This window comes from Sapajus apella, unplaced genomic scaffold (genome assembly GCF_009761245.1).
Source record: "Sapajus apella isolate SASKATOON/1434 unplaced genomic scaffold, GSC_monkey_1.0 scaffold44, whole genome shotgun sequence".
In the NCBI taxonomy this organism is placed as follows: domain Eukaryota; kingdom Metazoa; phylum Chordata; class Mammalia; order Primates; family Cebidae; genus Sapajus; species Sapajus apella.
Genome location: NW_022436984.1, coordinates 17,155,824 through 17,174,757, shown reverse-complemented (window position 1 = coordinate 17,174,757; position 18,934 = coordinate 17,155,824). Strand labels below are relative to the sequence as shown.

The 18,934-nt window shown below is 38.1% G+C and overlaps 1 protein-coding gene across 5 annotated transcripts in view; it reads right to left on the bottom strand.

Moving 5' to 3' along the window:
• Positions 1-2,404: 2,404 nt before the first annotated feature.
• The window catches only part of PLEKHH2 (pleckstrin homology, MyTH4 and FERM domain containing H2), a 143,292-nt gene continuing 126,762 nt past the window's right edge, over positions 2,405-18,934 (bottom strand). Inside the window, exons 25-30 of one of the 5 annotated variants that reach the window (XM_032239432.1) lie at positions 18,251-18,392; positions 12,081-12,226; positions 10,272-10,401; positions 6,324-6,410; positions 3,813-3,950; positions 2,405-2,749 (exon numbers count right to left, since the gene is read on the bottom strand). In XM_032239432.1, coding sequence (XP_032095323.1) covers positions 2,564-2,749; positions 3,813-3,950; positions 6,324-6,410; positions 10,272-10,401; positions 12,081-12,226; positions 18,251-18,392 — 829 coding nt within the window. In that variant the 3' untranslated portion in view covers positions 2,405-2,563. Of the gene's footprint in view, positions 2,750-3,812; positions 3,951-6,323; positions 6,411-10,271; positions 10,402-12,080; positions 12,227-18,250; positions 18,393-18,934 lie in introns of those variants that run through there. The other 4 variants (XR_004257237.1, XM_032239433.1, XM_032239434.1 and 1 more) reach the window with 4 other exon arrangements.

The following is an 18,934-nucleotide window of genomic DNA, read 5'->3' as shown; positions in this document are numbered from 1 at the left end:
AAAATTTTCACATCATCAGTTACGGAAAATTGATTTCCTTCCATCAAAATATTTTATCTCTGCTCTATCAAAAATAAATGCCAAGTCTAAGGTACTACAGTTTAAGCTAAGCCTTCACTACTTGTTTAAATTAGAAGATTGTGGGGAGGGGCTTACCAAATGGTGAATAAACTACTGCCTGAGAATAAAGCCCTCACACATAAGTAACAGCTCTGTCAAGCCTCTGGCTCACCAACTAATTATTAAATGGCTCTCTTGGAACTTAGAAACTCTACTGTATCCCAGCCAAAAGGCTTCTGAGAGTCATTCCAAACTGGTTACCAGTTTATTCTCAAAAACAAATTTGCTTCTTCAATAGGCGACTGTGGCTCAAAAGACATAGGGGAAATAGTCAATGGAAACCTATTTTGATGGGTTTTAAAAATATTCTTTTTGTCATGATCAATTAAGTACCATATTACTTGAACAGTGTATTTCTTAGCTCTGTTCCTTCTAAGGATGCTAATACAGTATGGAACATTTTTTAAAGGCTTAATGTGAGAACAGTACTTTGCCACAGGGAGAAAGCAGCAAAGAAGAAAACACGAAGGCTTGGCCAACAAATTAATTCAGCAGCTAACATTTTCTCAAATTGGTTAAAAAAATATGACAAAATGATAAATATATGTCCAAAAAATAAATACAAATATTCTATACATAAATAAAATTAAGTATATTCATGATTACCACTACAACTGAACATTTTAATAATATAATTTTCATGTCTTATCACAGTTTCATTTTTATCATGAATATGAATTACATTGTTGTGACACATACTGGAATGCATTGACCACTTCCATAACCTAATAAAGTAATATGTTTAAGTACTCTATCAATTAAAATTTAACCTCCTTTGAAAGAAGAATTATTTTCTCTTTTAAAAAATATTTTTGAGGCTGGGCACGGTGGCTCACACCTGTAATCCCAGCACTTTGGGAGGCCAAGGCAGGAGGTTCACTTGAACCAGGAGTTTGGGACCAGACTGGACAACATAGGGAGACCCTATCTCTACTAAAAATACAAAAATTAGCTGGGCATGGTGGTGCATGCTTGTAGTTCCAGCTGTTCAAGAGGCTGAAGTGGGACTGCTTGATTCCAGAAGGTTGAGGCTGCAGTGAGCTATGATGGTACCACTGCACTCCAGCCTAGGCAACATAGTGAGACCCTGCCTCAAAAAAATAAAAATAAAATATTTTTAGAGCCAGGCATGGTTACTCACACTTATAATCCTAGCACTTTGGGAGTCTGAGGAGAGAGGACTGCTTGAGGCTAGGAGTTCACGGCCAACCTGGGCAACATAGCAAGACCCTATCTGTATATACATGTATGTATGTATGTATGTATGTATGTACTGTATGTATGTATAAGGACTCTATTTTCAAATTATAAATACAAGGTAATATGTGAGGGGAAAAGCTTTAATTATTGTCTTTGTTTTTAAAGATATTAACAAAGCAAGGTCAAGATGACCCAGCATCAAATGCAGTGAAATGTGGACAATATTCTTGTGAACCTGGGAAGTACTGACAGCAAAGGAATGTCAGGAATCGCCATCTTGTTTTAAATTTTACACTCCAGTGATCTGGAAAGGTGACAGGGTATACTCTAATACCACACAGGAGGCTCAGGTTACCTAATTCCTGTTTTTGCATAAAATGATTCACAGAGCCAGAAGATGTATTGCACCTGCTCTGAAAATGTACTCCTCACGCCACCCTGCAGTTGTTTCTTCCGCTGCGTGTTCTACTCCTTTCCAAACACCATATCATTAATTAAAAGCACATTTAGGCTGGGCGAGGAGGCTCACTCTTGTAACTCTAGCACTTTAGGAGGCTGAGGCAGGCAGATCACCTGAGGTCAGGAGTTCAAAGCCAGCCTAGCAACATGGTAAAACCCCATCTCTACTAAAAATACAAAAAAATTAGTTGGGTGTGGTGGCATGCACCTATAATTCCAGATACTCAGGAGGCTAAGGCAGGAGAATCACTTTAACCTGGGGGGCAGAGGTTGCAGTGAGCTGAGATTATACCATTGTACTCCAGCCTGGGCAACAAGAGCGACTCTCCATCTCAAAAAAAAAAGCACGTTTAATTATAGTACTTACTATTTTGGCAGTGAACATTTCCAAATAATCAACTGGTTTACCAAATGAGAGTTTGGAATCTCCCTTTCTAAAGATTTCCAGAATATCTTTTAAAAAAAGGGGAAAAAAGAAAAGAAAAAAAGCCACATTGCACAATATGTCTGATGACAAGGGAGAAGGGAGATGGAAAAAATGATGAATTCTTATTCATTAACTCTATAAGAAAATCAGTGTGTTGGCAAATTTTGTGTTTATGTTTTACTGTCAAATATTTATTTGAATATTTAAAAATCAAATAAAAGAGACTAACCCCCATCATTGTTAAAGTTTGGAATACAGGTGTGTGGCTGCCATGCTGCCAGGTGTAAACAAACTTGTAGGGAGCTGATACAGCCACGGCACAGAGGACAAAGAGTGACTGTTCAGACTCCCCAGCTTTCAGAGCAAGGTGGGACCTTTGGTCGGTCTGCTGCTTGACAGAAGAGGCTGGCTTCCCATCATTCTGGCTTGGGGTCTTCGGGTCTGGGCTGAGAGCAGTGCTGGAGCAGAGAGGTGGTGAAATGCTGCCTTTTGCTGATGGAAGTTGTTTATGTAACTGGCGATCAAAAGAGTGATTTCAAGAATCTAAAAAGTGGAAAACAGAATTGTTACACTCCTGAGAAGTTCTCATCACTCCCAGAAGAGAGGAAAGGGTTGGCCACAGGTGATCTCCATTTGCAAGGGCCCAGGCTGCCAGAATTCCCTTCTCTCTAGGTCAAACAATGAAGTGCTTACATGTCCAGTACCATCAAGGCAGCCACACATTTTTTCATCACTTAAACCAGCAGAAAGAGTGCATCTCAAAAACAATCAAATTTGGTGGCAATCTTAGGAAATATGACAGTCAGTAGTACAACCCTATCAAATTATCATAAAGCCACATGCATGAATATATGAATTGAGAAAGTCAGTGTCATATGAACTCTCTATTTTCACTAAGACCAAGTTCCCTGATCGGCACTTAATGGTTAGCTGCTTTCACTTCAGTATAGGCTTAATTAAGAAAGACAACTATTTTTTTTAAAAAAAGCTTCATATTCTGAAGAAGTAATCTCTTTTATCTAATAACATTAAGACAGTTAAAGTTTTAGGAAAATCACTTTCTCATTCTTTTTACTAAAATTGGAATGACATGTTAGAATATATTCAATTTATGTACTGCTTTTACTTAGAGATGTTAAAACTACATAGTTCATTAAAAGTCATAAAGGAGCAAGTATGTTTTAATTATAAAACCCCTGTCTTTCCTCTAACGAGTCTATAAAGCAAATAACCCCAACTGAATAAGATAATGTGTATAAAGTTCCTGACAGCAATAACTTAATGCCATGACCATTTATTTTGAATCTTCTGTATACCTGGCACTGGGCTAAGTACTCTACAAACTTCCTTCATTTAATTCTTAAGCCAAAAGAAGGAGGGAGTGTGTTACCATATTTTTGGACAAAGAAACCAGGGCTTGGAAAGATGATGTAAGTTGGACCAGTTTGTTTGATTATAAAAAAAGTCTGTTTTCCCATCTGGAATGTAGTCTTTGCTGAATAAATGTTTTAGTATGAAAACAACTAGCATTGCTTTTTGGCCTTTTGGCTAAGATCAAGTAAAAACAACTAGCACAAAAAAAGCTGGCAGAAAGGTTTCTACTCACCTTGGGTTTTGCCATGGCAAAAAGTAATTTCTCTGTCGGTTTGTCCTTTGAATGTGTATTGTTAATGACTACCATAAAATCATCTTGATAGCCTCCAAAGGTCATTAGACTCTTGTACACATAGCTGACTATTAACCTCTTCAAAGAGAAGAAAAAGTAAATATGTTGTATGCTCTTACTTCCAAAGAGAGATGAAAAATAATATAATATCTCCATTAAAATGCAGTTATTAATTATGGTATAATACAAAAATTATTTTCTAAAATAAAATCTTTTATGATCCAAAATAGATAGTAGTGGTACTAATTTTATTAGGCATCATCTACCTTTACAATGGTGAGTCTGAAGCAAGTCATTTGAGAAAAATTAGGTAATATTAAAAAAATAAAAATAAAAAGCATCTACATTCCAGCATCTAGTGGAAAGCCACTGTTAATATTTTGTATATGTCCTTTCACATAGCTCATAAATATGTTAGGTTACACCATATGAAACTGATACTTTTTATGGTCAAATGGTCAAATATTAGCAAATCTATATACTTCACCCTGATAGATGGATTTCAAAATCTATAAACAGAAACAGTATCATGCATACTGTTTAGAATTCTGCTTCTTTTTTAACCCTAATGACGTATTGTCAACATATTTCCATGACAACATGTACTTGTATAACATCATTTTAAATGATTTTATAGGAAATCCTTTATTTAATTAACCTGCTATTGCAGAATATTTAAATCACTTTTATTTTTTATTATCTGAAACAATACTCCAGTGAATATTTTTGGATGTATTTCATAACCCACAAACCTAATTATTTATTTGGTTATAAAACCAAACAATAGTGGAATTGATAGCTCAAAAAAGACAATTTCTGAGAATTTCCAAACTCTCCTCCAGAAAGTATGTACCTATTGATGGTTCCAGCACCTCAGTCTTGCTAACACTAAATGTGATACTTCTTTTAAATCTCTACAAACTGACTGGTGAAATGTGGAATCTCACTGTTTTAAATTGCATTAATTTAATTATTAGAGAAATTAACCTTTGAAAATACATTTATTGAACATTTGTATTTCTTCTTTTGTGAATTGCCTTGGCCATTTGTCTATTGGTGTGTTCATAATGTTCTTACTGTTTTATAAGACATCTATGTCTTATAATTAAGAATATTAACACTTTGTCACATATGCAGCAAATATTTCTTTTCTAATGTGTTTCCAAAACAATATTAAAAATATAACTTACTCCTGAGGCTGAGGTGGGAGGATCACTTGAGCCCATCTTGGGCAACATAGGGAGACCCCGTTTCTATGAAAAAATAAAAAATGCAGCTGGGCATTGTGGTAAGCGCCTGTGGTAACTACTTGGGAGGTTGAGGCAGGAGGATTGCTTGAGCCCAGGAGGTCAAGGTTGCAGTGAGTAATGATCCCACCACTGTACTTTAGTCTGGGTAACAGAAAGAGACCCTGCCTCAAAAAAAAAAAATCATAAAATGTAACTAGCATACAGCTTAAAACCAATCTGCACAGCTAATGATTAGCTTGCAAGACTGAGAAGACCATTCCAGGACTGAATGCCTCAGAGCTGCAGCCCACCTGTGTGTGCTTCCTGGCCTGTCTGGCTATCTCCTGGGAGCTAGGGAGCCAGTTTCCTGAACTAAGGTAACTCAGTACTGGTATACAGATTTTCTTCTAACTTTAAGTTGCTGATTTTATAATATCTTCATGTTATCCATTCAAGAACTAAAAGGCACTCAGAAAATATAAGCCCTTGCAAAAAAAGTGTGTGTGTGTTTTTTAAGCAATTATAAGGGGAAATAGTAACTATAACACTATAACACAAACTATAACACAAAACAGTGGTTTGGTTTCTAGAAAATGTTCAGTGATCTCTGATTACAGCCACAGGAGTATACCTGCCCAGTGAATTTAGTAATTCCTTCCCACCAGATTAAACGAAAGAGAGAATAAAATTGTATTAAATAGACACATGAAATATGATAAAAATAATGTAAATTTCAGGTAAATGAACGTATATAGAAATCATAGTTTGACTTTAAACTATGTGAAAAGTGCTAAGATGCTATATATATGACATTATGGGAAATTACAGAAATTGTTAAAGAAGCCTTAGTGAAACTGAACTAAAACTTCGGTAATTAAAGTTTCCACTTCAATGATTTCTTACAGATTTTTATTTTACACAAGAAACAACCTTCTTAACACTTTTTAAAATATAATCATTTCACGAATATAACCATGATCACAATTTAATCATGGTATCAATACTTTTCTCATACACAATAAACGACCTGTCTTATCTTATTTTAAAAGGTTAAATTATAATCATAGCTGTATTTGTAAAATGACTTTTCATGACATAGTATCAGGAAGAATGTTTTCTGCGTAAGAGAAAAATCAGATTAAGAGATCACTACCTTCTGTTTACGGTACACTGAACAACGGAAACAGTTGACTCAATGCAAAACTTTCGCTTTTAAACTTACCATGGAATTGTATTCTAAGAGGCTTAAACCATCCTCATGTATAGCCAGCCACATGAAAGTACTTCCAAGTGATGATGGACTTATGGGCTATGAAGAGGTAAAAATATACTAGATTATAAATGCTAAGCAAAATTACAGAAATATTTTTCAGTCTAAATGTCATGTAACATTTGCCATTAAATAACAATAATAACAAAACTTATTAAAAATCTCTCCTCGGAAAGAGGCAGGGTGGTATATTGGAGAGTACAGTGAATTTGATATTAGCAGACATAGCTTTGAGACCCAAACCTGCCATCTGTTAATGTGTTCATTTGGACAAGCTATGAATCTCTTTGAGGCTCAATTTCCTCATCTTTAGCATAGGAACAATAATGTTTATATCTTATTTTTCTTCTGCGTTACGAGGTTAACAGTCAACAAAGCTTTTAGGGTTTCTATCATGACCAAAATCCTAATTAAGCAAAATGTGCTTGATAAATTGTATAGTGCTATTACAAGGTAGAGGATTATTATTATAATTGCATACCTTTCCTGAAAGTTTATTAAATCTGATATTCAATGTGTAATAAAAACAGAAAAGAAAATATGAAGCTGTGTGATCAATTCCACTACATTTTTCATTGTAAAAGCTATGAAATTGGCTGCGTGTGGTGGCTCACACCTGTAATCCCAGCACCTTGGGAAGCCGAGGCAGGTGGATCATTTGAGGCCAGGAGTTTGAGACCAGCCTGGCCAACATGGTGAAAACCCATCTCTACTGAATATACAAACATGAGCTCAGTCTGTTGGCACACACCTGTAATCCCAGCGACTTGGAAGACTAAGGCAGGAGAACAGCCTGAATCCAGGAGGCACAGGTTGCAGTGAGCTGAGACAGCACCACTGCACTCCAGCCTGAGTGACCGAGTGAGACTCCATCTCAAAAAAAAAAAAAAAAAGGAAAAAAAAAAATATAAAAAAAAAAAAGCTAAAAGCTGCTCCTGGTTCTCACAGAAAAAAAAAAAAGCTATAAAATTATATTAATAAAAAGAATCTCCTACCAGTAAAACTCAGCTGAAACCCATGAATGTTTCTAAGCAATTAATGATGCTTGTTTTGTTCCATTAACAAGTGAAATCCTAAAAAAAATTAACTTTTTCTCTTAAATTTTATAAAATAATGTCAGGACTATAGATATAAAACTGGGATGAATGTTGTGTTATTTTATATAATAAAACTTGTTAGCATCTCATATATAAAAAACCCTGAGTTAGAAATTGTCTACTGAGGGTTGATTTGCAAAGGATAGGGAAGAATTCAATTCAAAAGGATGCCCTTCAACTCTAGTGTCCACTGACAGATGAAAGGATAAACAAAATGTGGTATATATATACATATAGTGGAATGTTATTCTGCCTCAAAAGGGAAAGACATTTTTGTTTTTGAGACAAAGTCTCGCTGGGTCACCCAGGCTGGAGTGCAGTGACGCGATCTTGGCTCACTGCAACCTCTACCTCCTGGGTTCAGGCGCTTCTTCTGCCTCAGCCTCCTGAGTAGCTGGGACTACAGGTGTGTGATACCATGCCTGGCTAATTATTATTATTTTTTTTTTGTAGAGATGGGGGTTTCACTGTCTTGGCTAGGCTGGTCTCGAACTCCTGACCTCATGATCCACCCGCCTCGGCCTCCCAAAGTGCTGAGATTATAGGCATGGGCCACAGTGCCTGGCCAAAAAGGAAGGAAATTATGACACATGCTACGACATGAATGAACCTTGAAGACATTATACTAAGTGAAATAAGCCAGTAAAAGCACAAATATTGCAAGATTTCTCTTACATAAAATTCCTAAAGTAGTCAAATGCATAGAGACAGAAAGCAGAGTGGGGGTTGCCAGCAGCTGGGAGGAGGGAGGAATGTGGAGTTAGCATTTAATGGGTACAGTTTCAGTTTGGGAAAATAAAAAAATAGTGGTGACAGTAATACAACAATGAGAATGTACCTAATGCCACAGAACTATACACTTAAAATGGTTACAGGAAGGGCATGGTGGTTCACGCCTGTAATCTCAGCACTTTGGGAGGCCAAGGTGGGTGGATCACCTGAGGTCAGGAGTTTAAGACCCGCCCGACCAACATGGAGAAACTCCGTCTCTACTAAAACAAAATTAGCCAGGCGTGGTGGTACATGCCTGTAATCCCAGCTACTTGGGAGGCTGAGGCAGGAGAATTGTTTGAACCCGGGAGGTGGAGGTTGTGGTGAGCCGAGATCGCACCATTGCACTCCAGCCGAGGCAACAAGAGTGAAACTCCATCTTGAAAAAAAATGGTTACAGTTGGCTGGGCCGGGTGCGGTGGCTTATGCCTGTATCCCAGCACTTTGGGAAGCTGAGATAGGTGGATCACCTGAGATCAGGAGTTAGAGACTAGCCTGGCCAACATGGCGAAACCCTGTCTGTACCAAAACTATAAAAATTAGCTGGGCATGGTGGTGCATGCCTGTAATCCCAGCTACTTGGGAGGCTGAGGCACGAGAATCTCTTGAACCTTAGAAGCAGAGGTTGCAGTGAGCTGAGATTGCACCATTGCACTCCAGTCTGGGTGACAGAGTGAGACTCCGTCTCAAATAAAAAAAAGTTTAAAATGGTAGATTTCATTATATGTATTTTACCACACATATAGGAAACAGGATCCCATGAAGCAACAAAGGGAGTGTTGCTTATTATAAGGAAAAGTGAGCAAAAAGGATGCCTGTCGTGTAATTTAAAAAGCAATATTATTATTAAATATTTTGTGCCAGCAAGCACATATTATCAGAGCAGGAAAGGGTATTTACTATTCTTTCCAATGCTGATGTTAGAATTAAATCCATGCTGATCTACAATTCAAATGTATTGCTTGTAACTTAAAAATATGCATGTTCAACTCCCTGCAAGTACATTAATTTTATAGATGTTTAAAAATACTAGCTTTATCATCTTTTTAACTTACTTAATATACAGCTTTCAGTTCCACTAGAAAAAAATAAATTCTCACCTATCAATAATATAGTCACTCATAGAATCAGAGTTAGAAGATACCTTAGATTTTACTTTTCTAGTCTAAGTATTTCATTAACAGAGGACAAAAACTGAGGTCCGGAGAGGTAAACTGACTTGCCCAAAGTTGCACAGCTATTCAGCAAGTATTTGTTAAATTATAATTATTAATTATGTGCAAAGCACTATGATTGACACCAGAGGAAGATTTTAGGATCAGTGAGTTTATAGTTTCAAGGAGCATGCAGTTTAATAGAATAAAACAAACACACAGAATAATATAACACAAGACAGGTTGTACCTTAAGAGGCTGAAAGAGTACAAAGAGACATCGTTCAACAGAAAGAAAAGGAATCAAAAGGCACAATTTTTCCCTTGGGGAAAGGGCTGGCCGTCCCCAGGCAGGGTGAGTCTCCTTCCTCAGAGTTCCTGCAGCAGTTTGTTCATGTCGCTTATAGTGATATTTGCCACACAGTGGTTTGTTGACAGGCCTCTTGCACTCCAGACTACACAAAGTGAAATAGTCCTGGAAGTTCATGTACAATCCATCTGAAACCATAGGTTATGTATCCCTAGAGCTTAGCTCAGTGTTTGGCAAACAGAACTTAGTATACATTAAACAGCAAATGAGTGACAGAGTAAACGTGTACATGGATGAACGAATGAAGAGAAGAGTGCAGAGTTCAGCTGTGGTTTAGAACTCATGATTAGCTTAATGAGTCCAAGAAATGATTTAGGGCGGGGAAAAGCTGGGCAGAGAGGAAAAGATGGAGAAGTTTTTCTGCCCTTTCCCTAGCGTCTCTTCATTGTTTTCTTTACATTGTTGGATATTTCTTCATTTTTTACACAAATATACTAAGTCTGGGGTAAATCTGGTCGACTATGTACACAAAGGTTTTCATTATGTATCTCTCTCCCATTATTTCTTACTTTTGCAGGAAACAACTTGGCGCCAAAGAATGGCCATTTCCTGGCTACTGTCAAATAAATGCGCACACAGTCTGCAGCACTGTGTCCCCGAAGGGCCATCCATCTGGTTGACAGTCGCTGGCAAAGCTGCCTAAAAAAAAAGAAAAGAACAAAAACAAAAACACAAAAGCAAAAACATAAACAGTGTGTCATAGTCTTAAGATAAAACTCTCCTTGAGCCAATCCTAAGTGTAACTGTGACCCTTAGGCATAACCCAGGTAAAGATTTTGTGACTCTCATCACACCACTGTCCACCACTTGTCCTTTCTGGAATATTCCTTTCACCAAATTCTCATACTATTTGTATTTTCAGCATGAACTAACTGCCCTCTGTGGGTCCATTTTTAAAATCTGAATATCTACCATCAAAACAGCGTAAATTAGTTTAAAAGCTAATTTCTCATGGGAATATTTTCATTTTTTAAAGAAAAGTACAGGCTGGATGGGGTGTGTCACGCCTGTAATTCCAGCACTTTGGGAGGCCAAGGTGGGTGGATCACCTTAGGTCAGCAGTTCAAGACAAGCCTGGCCAACATGGTGAAACCCCATCTCTACTAAAAATACAAAAATAAGCCAGGCATGATGGTGGGTGCCTGTAGTCCCAGCTACTTGGGAGGCTGAGATGGGAGAACAGCTTCAACCCAGGAGGTGGAGGCTGCAGTGAGCCCGAGATTGCCTCACTGCACTCCAGGCTGGGCAACAGAGCAAAACACCATATTAAAAAAAAAAAAAAGAAAGAAAGAAAGAAAAAATACAAGTAGTAGAGCCCAAAGATGAATCCCTGATGGTAGAATTTTAGGTCCTACCACCCTTGGCTTGGAGAGATGTTAGATGCAGGGTGAAACTTATCAAATCAAATCACAAAGGCAACCACTTACTCTATGTAGACAAAAGACTGATCTTAAATGTTCCAATTTGGAAACGCTCAATGATAAACTGGATTTGCCTCTATTTTTAAATCTAATCAGCTTCTCTATATATTCTCTGAGATTGAAACTCCAAATTAGTTGAGGTAAATTAGAAACTTTTATATTAAAAAGTCTTATGTAAGAATACAGTTTATTTTTATTTCAATTTATTCATAATGGAATATACAAAATACATTTTTTTGGTATGTACTTCATAAAATTAAACATATTCTTGACCATTTTTTTCTCTTATTTATTATCAGGGTTGATCTGGACTAGAATGAAAAAGATCAATTGAAAGGTAGATCTAAAGGCAATTTTTTAAAAATTAAAGAATAAAATAAAGTTAACAAAAGTTTAAACATAGATTCTAAAGCTTCTGGGCTTATCTTTTTTTTTTTTTTTTCTTTTTGAGACGGAGTTTCGCTCTTGTTACCCAGGCTGGAGTGCAATGGTGCGATCTCGGCTCACCGTAACCTCCGCCTCCTGGGTTCAGGCAATTCTCCTGCCTCAGCCTCCTGAGTAGCTGGGACTACAGACACGCGCCACCATGCCCAGCTAATTTTTTGTAGTTTTAGTAGAGACGGGGTTTCACCATGTTGACCAGGATGGTCTTGATCTCTTGACCTTGTGATCCACCCGCCTCAGCCTCCCAAAGTGCTGGGATTACAGGCTTGAGCCACCGCGCCCGGCCCATGGGCTTATCTTAAATAAAAATATATATAATCTTCTGTGGCTCAATAGTATTAAAAAATCTTGAGAAAGGTGTCAAAATGTTTTTTACCTCTGAAATTTGAACAGAAAAATATTACCAAAAAATTAGTATGACTCTACCCTCTAAAGTTACAAAGATTTCCTTACCTTAACTGCTCTTCAGAACAGCCATCTCTATACCTCTTAGGATAAAATTTCTCTATGACTTGTTTTAGAGTTTGATTTGCTTTGCACTGATTGGTAACGCGCCCTGCTGGAGTTGAGAAAGGTCTTTCAAAATCTCCAATCTCCACCTAATTGGAAATCCAAAAAAGTGAAAATGTAAGATATTGGAAAGAGTTTTAAGACAGAAAATCAGTTTTATTTTTTCTAAACATTCTTTTTAAACACATAATATATAAATTTGTCATGATTATCTGTTATGAAATTTATAATCATATGTAGGAGTTGTTATAAATTACATTTGAATTTTGATTTTTTTTTTTTTTTTGAGACAGAGTCTCTATCTGTCACCCAGGCTCACTGCAACCTCTGCCTCCCAGGTTCAAGTGATTCTCCTGCTTCAGCCTCCCAAATAGCTGGGACTACAGGTGTGCACCACCATGCCTGGTTTTTTTATTTTATTTTTTTTAAGAGATGGGGCTTCACTAAGTTGGTCAGGCTGATCTCAAACTCCTGACCTCAAGTGATACGCCTGCCTTGGCCTACCAAAGTGTTGGGATTACAGGAATAAGCCACTGCCTGGCCTGAATTCTAATTTTGAAAAAAATCTGTAATTTAAACATTTGAGTTCCATTTCTACATTGAACTTCCTAATTTACTATCACCATCTAGTAGTACTTGCTAAAGGCTACTACTTTGTATTTTCTGTAATGCAAGGACAATTTTTCATTTCTAAGGCACTATTTTAATTGCTGATAATAAGGTGAAATAGATGTTAAAAATGAAAGGCAATAGCCAGGGGTGGTGGCGGGCACCTGTAATCCCAGCTACGTGGGAAGCTGAAGCAGAAGAATCACTTGAACCCTGGAGGCGGAGGTTGCAGTGAGCTGAGATCACACCACTGCACTCCAGCCTGGGCGACAGAGCAAGACTCCATCTCAAAAAAAAAAAAAAAGTTATAAGAAATTTCAAAAAACTATCAGTTGGACTTTTTGAGGACCTCTCCTGAATGTAATAGGAGCAAGAACCATATTCTCATTACTTTGTTCCTAGATTTTCTCCATAAATGTTATGTGTTCATCCTCTCATTCTGCTAGTATTAATCCTGGGAATAGAGTCCTTCATTCCACTTTATCCCTTAATGAAAGAATGTTTAGCTTTCATCTCTATTAATAGGCTGCAGAGATGCCATCTTCAATCCACCCAACTAACTATCCACCCACCCATCTCTCCATGAACTCACTTATTCATCCCTTCACCCAAACCTATACTGAGTCCCCACTATAAGTCAGGCACTGTGCTGAGTGATGTGAGAAAGGAAAATGCTGAGCATAGTCCCTACCCTCAAAGACTTTATTATCTAGTAGAGAAGACAGAGACATAAATTCTTGTGATAAACTGTGTCAGGTGGCTTGTATAGGATACCAAAGAGGGTTCAGGGAGGAAGGCAGGATAGGGGACATTCAGGTGAATGTCCTACTGATCACTAACATCATAATCTATAGCATTCCCCAACAAGTGGATTAAGGGTTCCATCAAAACTAGAATGGTCTCATAGAAAGCACCAGGTCTGCATCTCAAAAGGACCCTATTCCTTAGTTAAGCTGTCAGCAGTACCAGCTTCTGAGAACTCCCACCCTGGGGCTCCTGTTTTCCAGTTCCTAATTTGATCAGTTACTGTCTAAAGTCCTCAGCTGAGCTTTGCCCTTACAGCCTATTCTTATAACTTCCTAGGTTCTTTGACCTAGTTTCTTTCTCGCTGGTTACTTGGGTTGATTTTGCTGTTCAGCTCCCATTCTTCGTTTTTCCTTGTTTCTATCAATCTCCATCATCTCCTACCTAGTCAAGTATCCTTCCAAATTTCTTCACCCCTAATAAAAGTTGTCCACCAGCTCTTCGATCATACTGAAATCCCTCCCCCAGAGCAAGCTATGCCTTGTCCCCACCTCACCAGGTAGCATTCACCACAGCTACCTGTGAAACCTGACATCGGATTCAATCTCCAAGGATATGACAGTCCAACAAACAATAGTTTAAAAAAAAAATAGGAAGCTGGGCACAGTGGCTCATGCCTGTAATCTCAACACTTTGGGAGGCTGAGGTGGGCAGATCACTTGAGTTCAGCAGTTCGAGACCAGCCTGGCCCAACATGGTGAAACTCTGTCTCTACTAAATATACAAAAACAAATATATATATTTGTTAAAAAAATATTTAGTATAATATATTTTTTATATTTAGTATTTTTAATACTAAATATAAATATTTACTATAATATATTTTTTATATTTTGTATTTTTAATACTAAATATAAAAAATATATTATAGTAAATATTTTTTAAAAAATAGCTGGGCATGGTGGCAGGCACCTGTAATCCCAGTTACTCAGGAGGCTGAGGCAAGAGAATCACTTGAAACCAGGACGTGGAGGTTGCAGTGAGCTGAGATCGCATCATTGCATTCCAATAGGAGACCAATCAAGGCAACCTTGCCTTTTAGGGCAGCCTTTAGTGGCATGTCCAAGCTCCCTGGCAGCTGACATATTATGTGGCATAGAATAAATACAATAAATGGAGAATTACAGAAAATCAACTCAGATAATCCTTAACATGCTCTACATGAACACCATGCCTTACTAGACACTATGTACAATAATTAAGAATCAGCTGCAATTTCATAATAAAGACAGAGAATATCAACAAGAGCCTACATATATTTGAATCTACAACAGAAATAATTCTTCTGCAGAGCTCTGATCTATTTAGCATATTTCATTTATCTTTACTAAACTACTCTGAGGAAGAGTCATCAGAGGCATATATTTTCCTTTCACAGATGAGGAGATTATACTTTCCAAGTTAGTAATGTGCTCAGAATTTTCTTGGCTTGTGGTCTTATCTTTCTACCCCTTCCTCAAACTCATCTAAAAATGTTAGAAGTACATATCTCCAAAGTATATTATAATTTTTCTTGTAAAACCTGTCTTCACAAAATTAAAAGTTAAAGTAAGAAGACTAACTTGAATTTTAGTAAAAATGAGAGTGATTTTAACAGATAATCTGTGCCTTTAGAAAGGCTAAGCCCTAGAATGGCAAGTGATAGTAAATCATTCCCAATTCTAATACGAAGAAAAATGTGCCCTATTTCTCTTTTCCTCAGGTTTTTATCACTTGTAAAAGAACACTTAGTGTTGCGCTGATGCAATAAAGTCCAGATGATCATAACCCTATTTTAAAAGTTGGCCGGGTGTGGTGGCTCATGCCTGTAGTCCCAGCACTTTGGGAGGCCAAGGTGGGAGGATCACTTAAGCCCAGGAGTTCAAGACAAGCCTGGGTAACATACATAGCAAGACCCCATCTCATAAAAAAATTTTTTTAAAAATATCAACTAAATTATCAACTATTCATTCCTGTAAGAACAGTTATGGAGAAAGGACTGTGTATAAAGCTGTGCTAGAGACAAAGATGAACATGAACAGCCCTGGGCCTCAGGGAGGCTGCAGTCAGTGGTAAAAAGCAGAAACATAAATCAATGATTATAAACCACTGAGGTCAGGATAGCAATCGAACATTACAGAAACCCCAAGAGGGACATTTAACCCACCCAGACAGGATTCAGGAAGGTTTCCTGGAATAAATGATACCTATGATGTAAAGGAAAGGATATGATGAGGTTAACAGGTGAAGGGATGGGGTAGAGATGATCCAGGCAAAGGACACAAACTAGTCAATCACAAGAGGCAAAAAAAAAAAAAAAAAAAGTGAACCATACACTAGGCAGGGAGTTGTACATGGAACCACAGTTTACACTTTATTGGAGCATGAAGTTCAAGGTAGGGAGTATAAAGGGAAAGTTGAGGCTGGAGAGGCAGGCAGAGTTCAGCTCATGAAAGTGCTTGCATGTAAAAAGGGAATGACAGAGCTAGATTCACATTTTGCTGTGTCTCTATCCCAGTTTCTAGTGCTGCCTAATAAAGCTCCATGCACAGGTGACAATGTGCCAATTTCCAGGCTCAGCCCTTAAGAAAATAGCAGCTTCCACTTCTTGTCTCTCTTCTGGGACATTGCTCCTGTCACCCATTCACCATACTTGGAGGAAGCACAAGCAGTCATATACATGAAGGGACCATGTATAAGGGGCTCCAGCTGACAGTCCCAGCAGAAGTCCCCACAAACAGCCAGCATCAATCAGTCAATAGAAACAAGTGAACGAGCCTTCAAATGATTCCAGCCCTCAGCCGTAAAGCGACAACTGGGTCTCAAGCTATGTCAGCTGATACCACCTGAAGCAGAGACACACACTGTCCCTTCACATCTCTGCCTAAATTACTGTCTTAACTAGCTGAGTTTTGGAGTCATTTGTTATGTAGCAATAGATAAGTGGAAAACATCCCTCTAGCATTTGTGTAAAGGATAAATTTGTGAGGGACCAGACCAGAGAAAGGCATACTACTTAGGAGCCTGCTGCAGGACGGCAGGCAGCAGGGGACAATGATCCGAACCTTAGCAACAGGAGTCAGCATCCAGAGGAGAGAATAGAGTAAAACATCCCTAAGAGTTCACATTCGCAGGATGTGGTGACTGGTGGGAAAGGGCCAAAGCCAGGGAAGAATCATGAGGATTCCCGGGTTTGAAGCTTGCTTGAGGGACTGGGTGGAGACATTATCATAAAAAGGAAATGGAATGTGAAGACAGAGAAGGGATGATGATTAGTTCAGTTTTCAATATATTGATTTTGGCTGGCTGCAGCGGCTCATGCCCATAATCCTAGCACTTTGGGAGGCCGAGGCAGGTGGATTGCTTGAGGTCAGGAGTTTGAGACTAGCCTGGCCAACATGACAAAACCTTGTCTCTACTAAAATACAAAAATTAGGTGAGTATGGTGGCGGGTTCCTATAATCCCAGCTACTTGGGAGGCTGAGGCAGGAGAACTGCTTGAACCTGGTAGGCGTAGGTCGCACTGAGCTGAGATTGTGCCACTTCACTCCAGCCTCGGCAAAAGGGGGAAACTCTGTCTCAGACAAAAAAAAAAAAAAAAAAATTAAGGAGCCCATAAAAGAGCTATGAACTGAAGAGAAAAGATCTGGAACTCATTGGCAAAGGTGGTGCATAAAATAAGAAGAACGACTGGGATGTCCTGGGATACAGAGTAGCGTGAGGGGCCGCAGACCTAAGACCCTGGGGAATCTAAGCCTTGGTCTGGATGCCATATCACAGATTTGCTTTAACATTTTTCCTTAATTAACCTAGGCAAAGACTCAGGTGTGGTTGAGACTATGAGTTGCGTTTTTTGACCATTCTCTCCTTCTTCTTAAGTAAGAAAAACATTAAATTTAGCTTGTCACACTGCCACCCCTCTGAGACCACATTCCCCAGACTCCCTTGTAGGTAGTAGGCAAGGCCATGTGACTAAATTCTGACCGGAGAGACATGAATGGAAGTGTTCTATGTAGCTGCTGAGATGTTTTCTCAAATGAGGGAGGGCATATGCCCTTTTCAGCCCTTCCCCCATCCTGAGGCCTGGAACATTGATGTTAGCTGGAGCTCTCAGACTCCCAGGACCATGATGATGATACCCTAGGGACAGCAGAAGGGAGAAGAAGATAAAGCCCATGCCCCTAATGCTTTACAGAGGTGCCAGGATGCCTCTCTCTCTATGTGAGAGCTAAATATACTTCTATTCTGATTAAGTCAGTATTAATCTGTGTGTGTGTGTGTACGTGTGTGTGCGTGTGTGTGTTTGTGTGTGTGTAGAAGGCTGAACTTAATCCTAACTGATATAATAGGTAAAAAAGAGAAAGTGCTCTAGCCTTTTCAAGGACTTATTCCTATTAGACTACCAAGCGATTTCAGCATGACATCTTCAACCCCACAGCTCTACACTCCAATTCCTTTATTAAATGCAAAGCCTAGAGGTATATTTTCAAGGTAATTAAGAAACTGGGTTCTCTTTATGGAATACTGTCTCATTCTACAACATTGCAACTGTCAGGAGTTTAGAGGCAAACTGTAATTACAGTGCCGGTAATTTTTAAGGTGCTAATCATAGCAAACTGAATTTACAGAATTACTGAAGGTATACGGTTTTATATTTAATTCAGTGTAGCAATTAGCATCTTATTATTTCAATATATTAATCTATATAACATGGAAGTTACCTGAGCTAAAAGAGCTGCCATTTCTAATGCCAGATCCTTGTTCAGAGGAAAAAGTCCATTTATTATTTGATCATTTGTCTGATACATTAACAGCAACTTTTCTCTATCAGTCTCTTCACGAGCTTGTATTGAGAAATATAGTCTGTAAAAAAAGAGTAAATTTCTCATTAAATTATATTCTTACAAAGGAATAAAGATAAATCCAGAGGACTGAAATGGGTTGTTTTAACATAGTACTCTAAGTGGTATGAACTTAGACCATTACTGTCAGTGACTTCTGTTTCTGTTCTATTTAGTACTTTCAGCAAAATAAGGAAAATTGCTTTGAGGTTGAGGCTGAGAAACAGCTAGAAGTGAGGTTGAATCACATTAAATGTCAATTGTCTAAATACACCGATGAAAAGATAGATTGTTGGCGTGTATAAAATATAAAACGTAACCATATGGTGCTTTTAAGAAATCCACTTTAAATATAAATAAAACTATGTAAGATAGAAGTAAAGGGATGAAGCATTTTTTATGCCCTGAAATACCTAATCCTTAAATGTTACTGAGGAAGGACCCAAGACATCAAGGAAAATTAAATATGCCCTCTCTTGCAAGGAATGTATGATATAAGGCCTTTATTTCAATGGGCTGTGTAAACCCAGCCTTCAAAACCCTCACGATCCTTCCTGAATACCT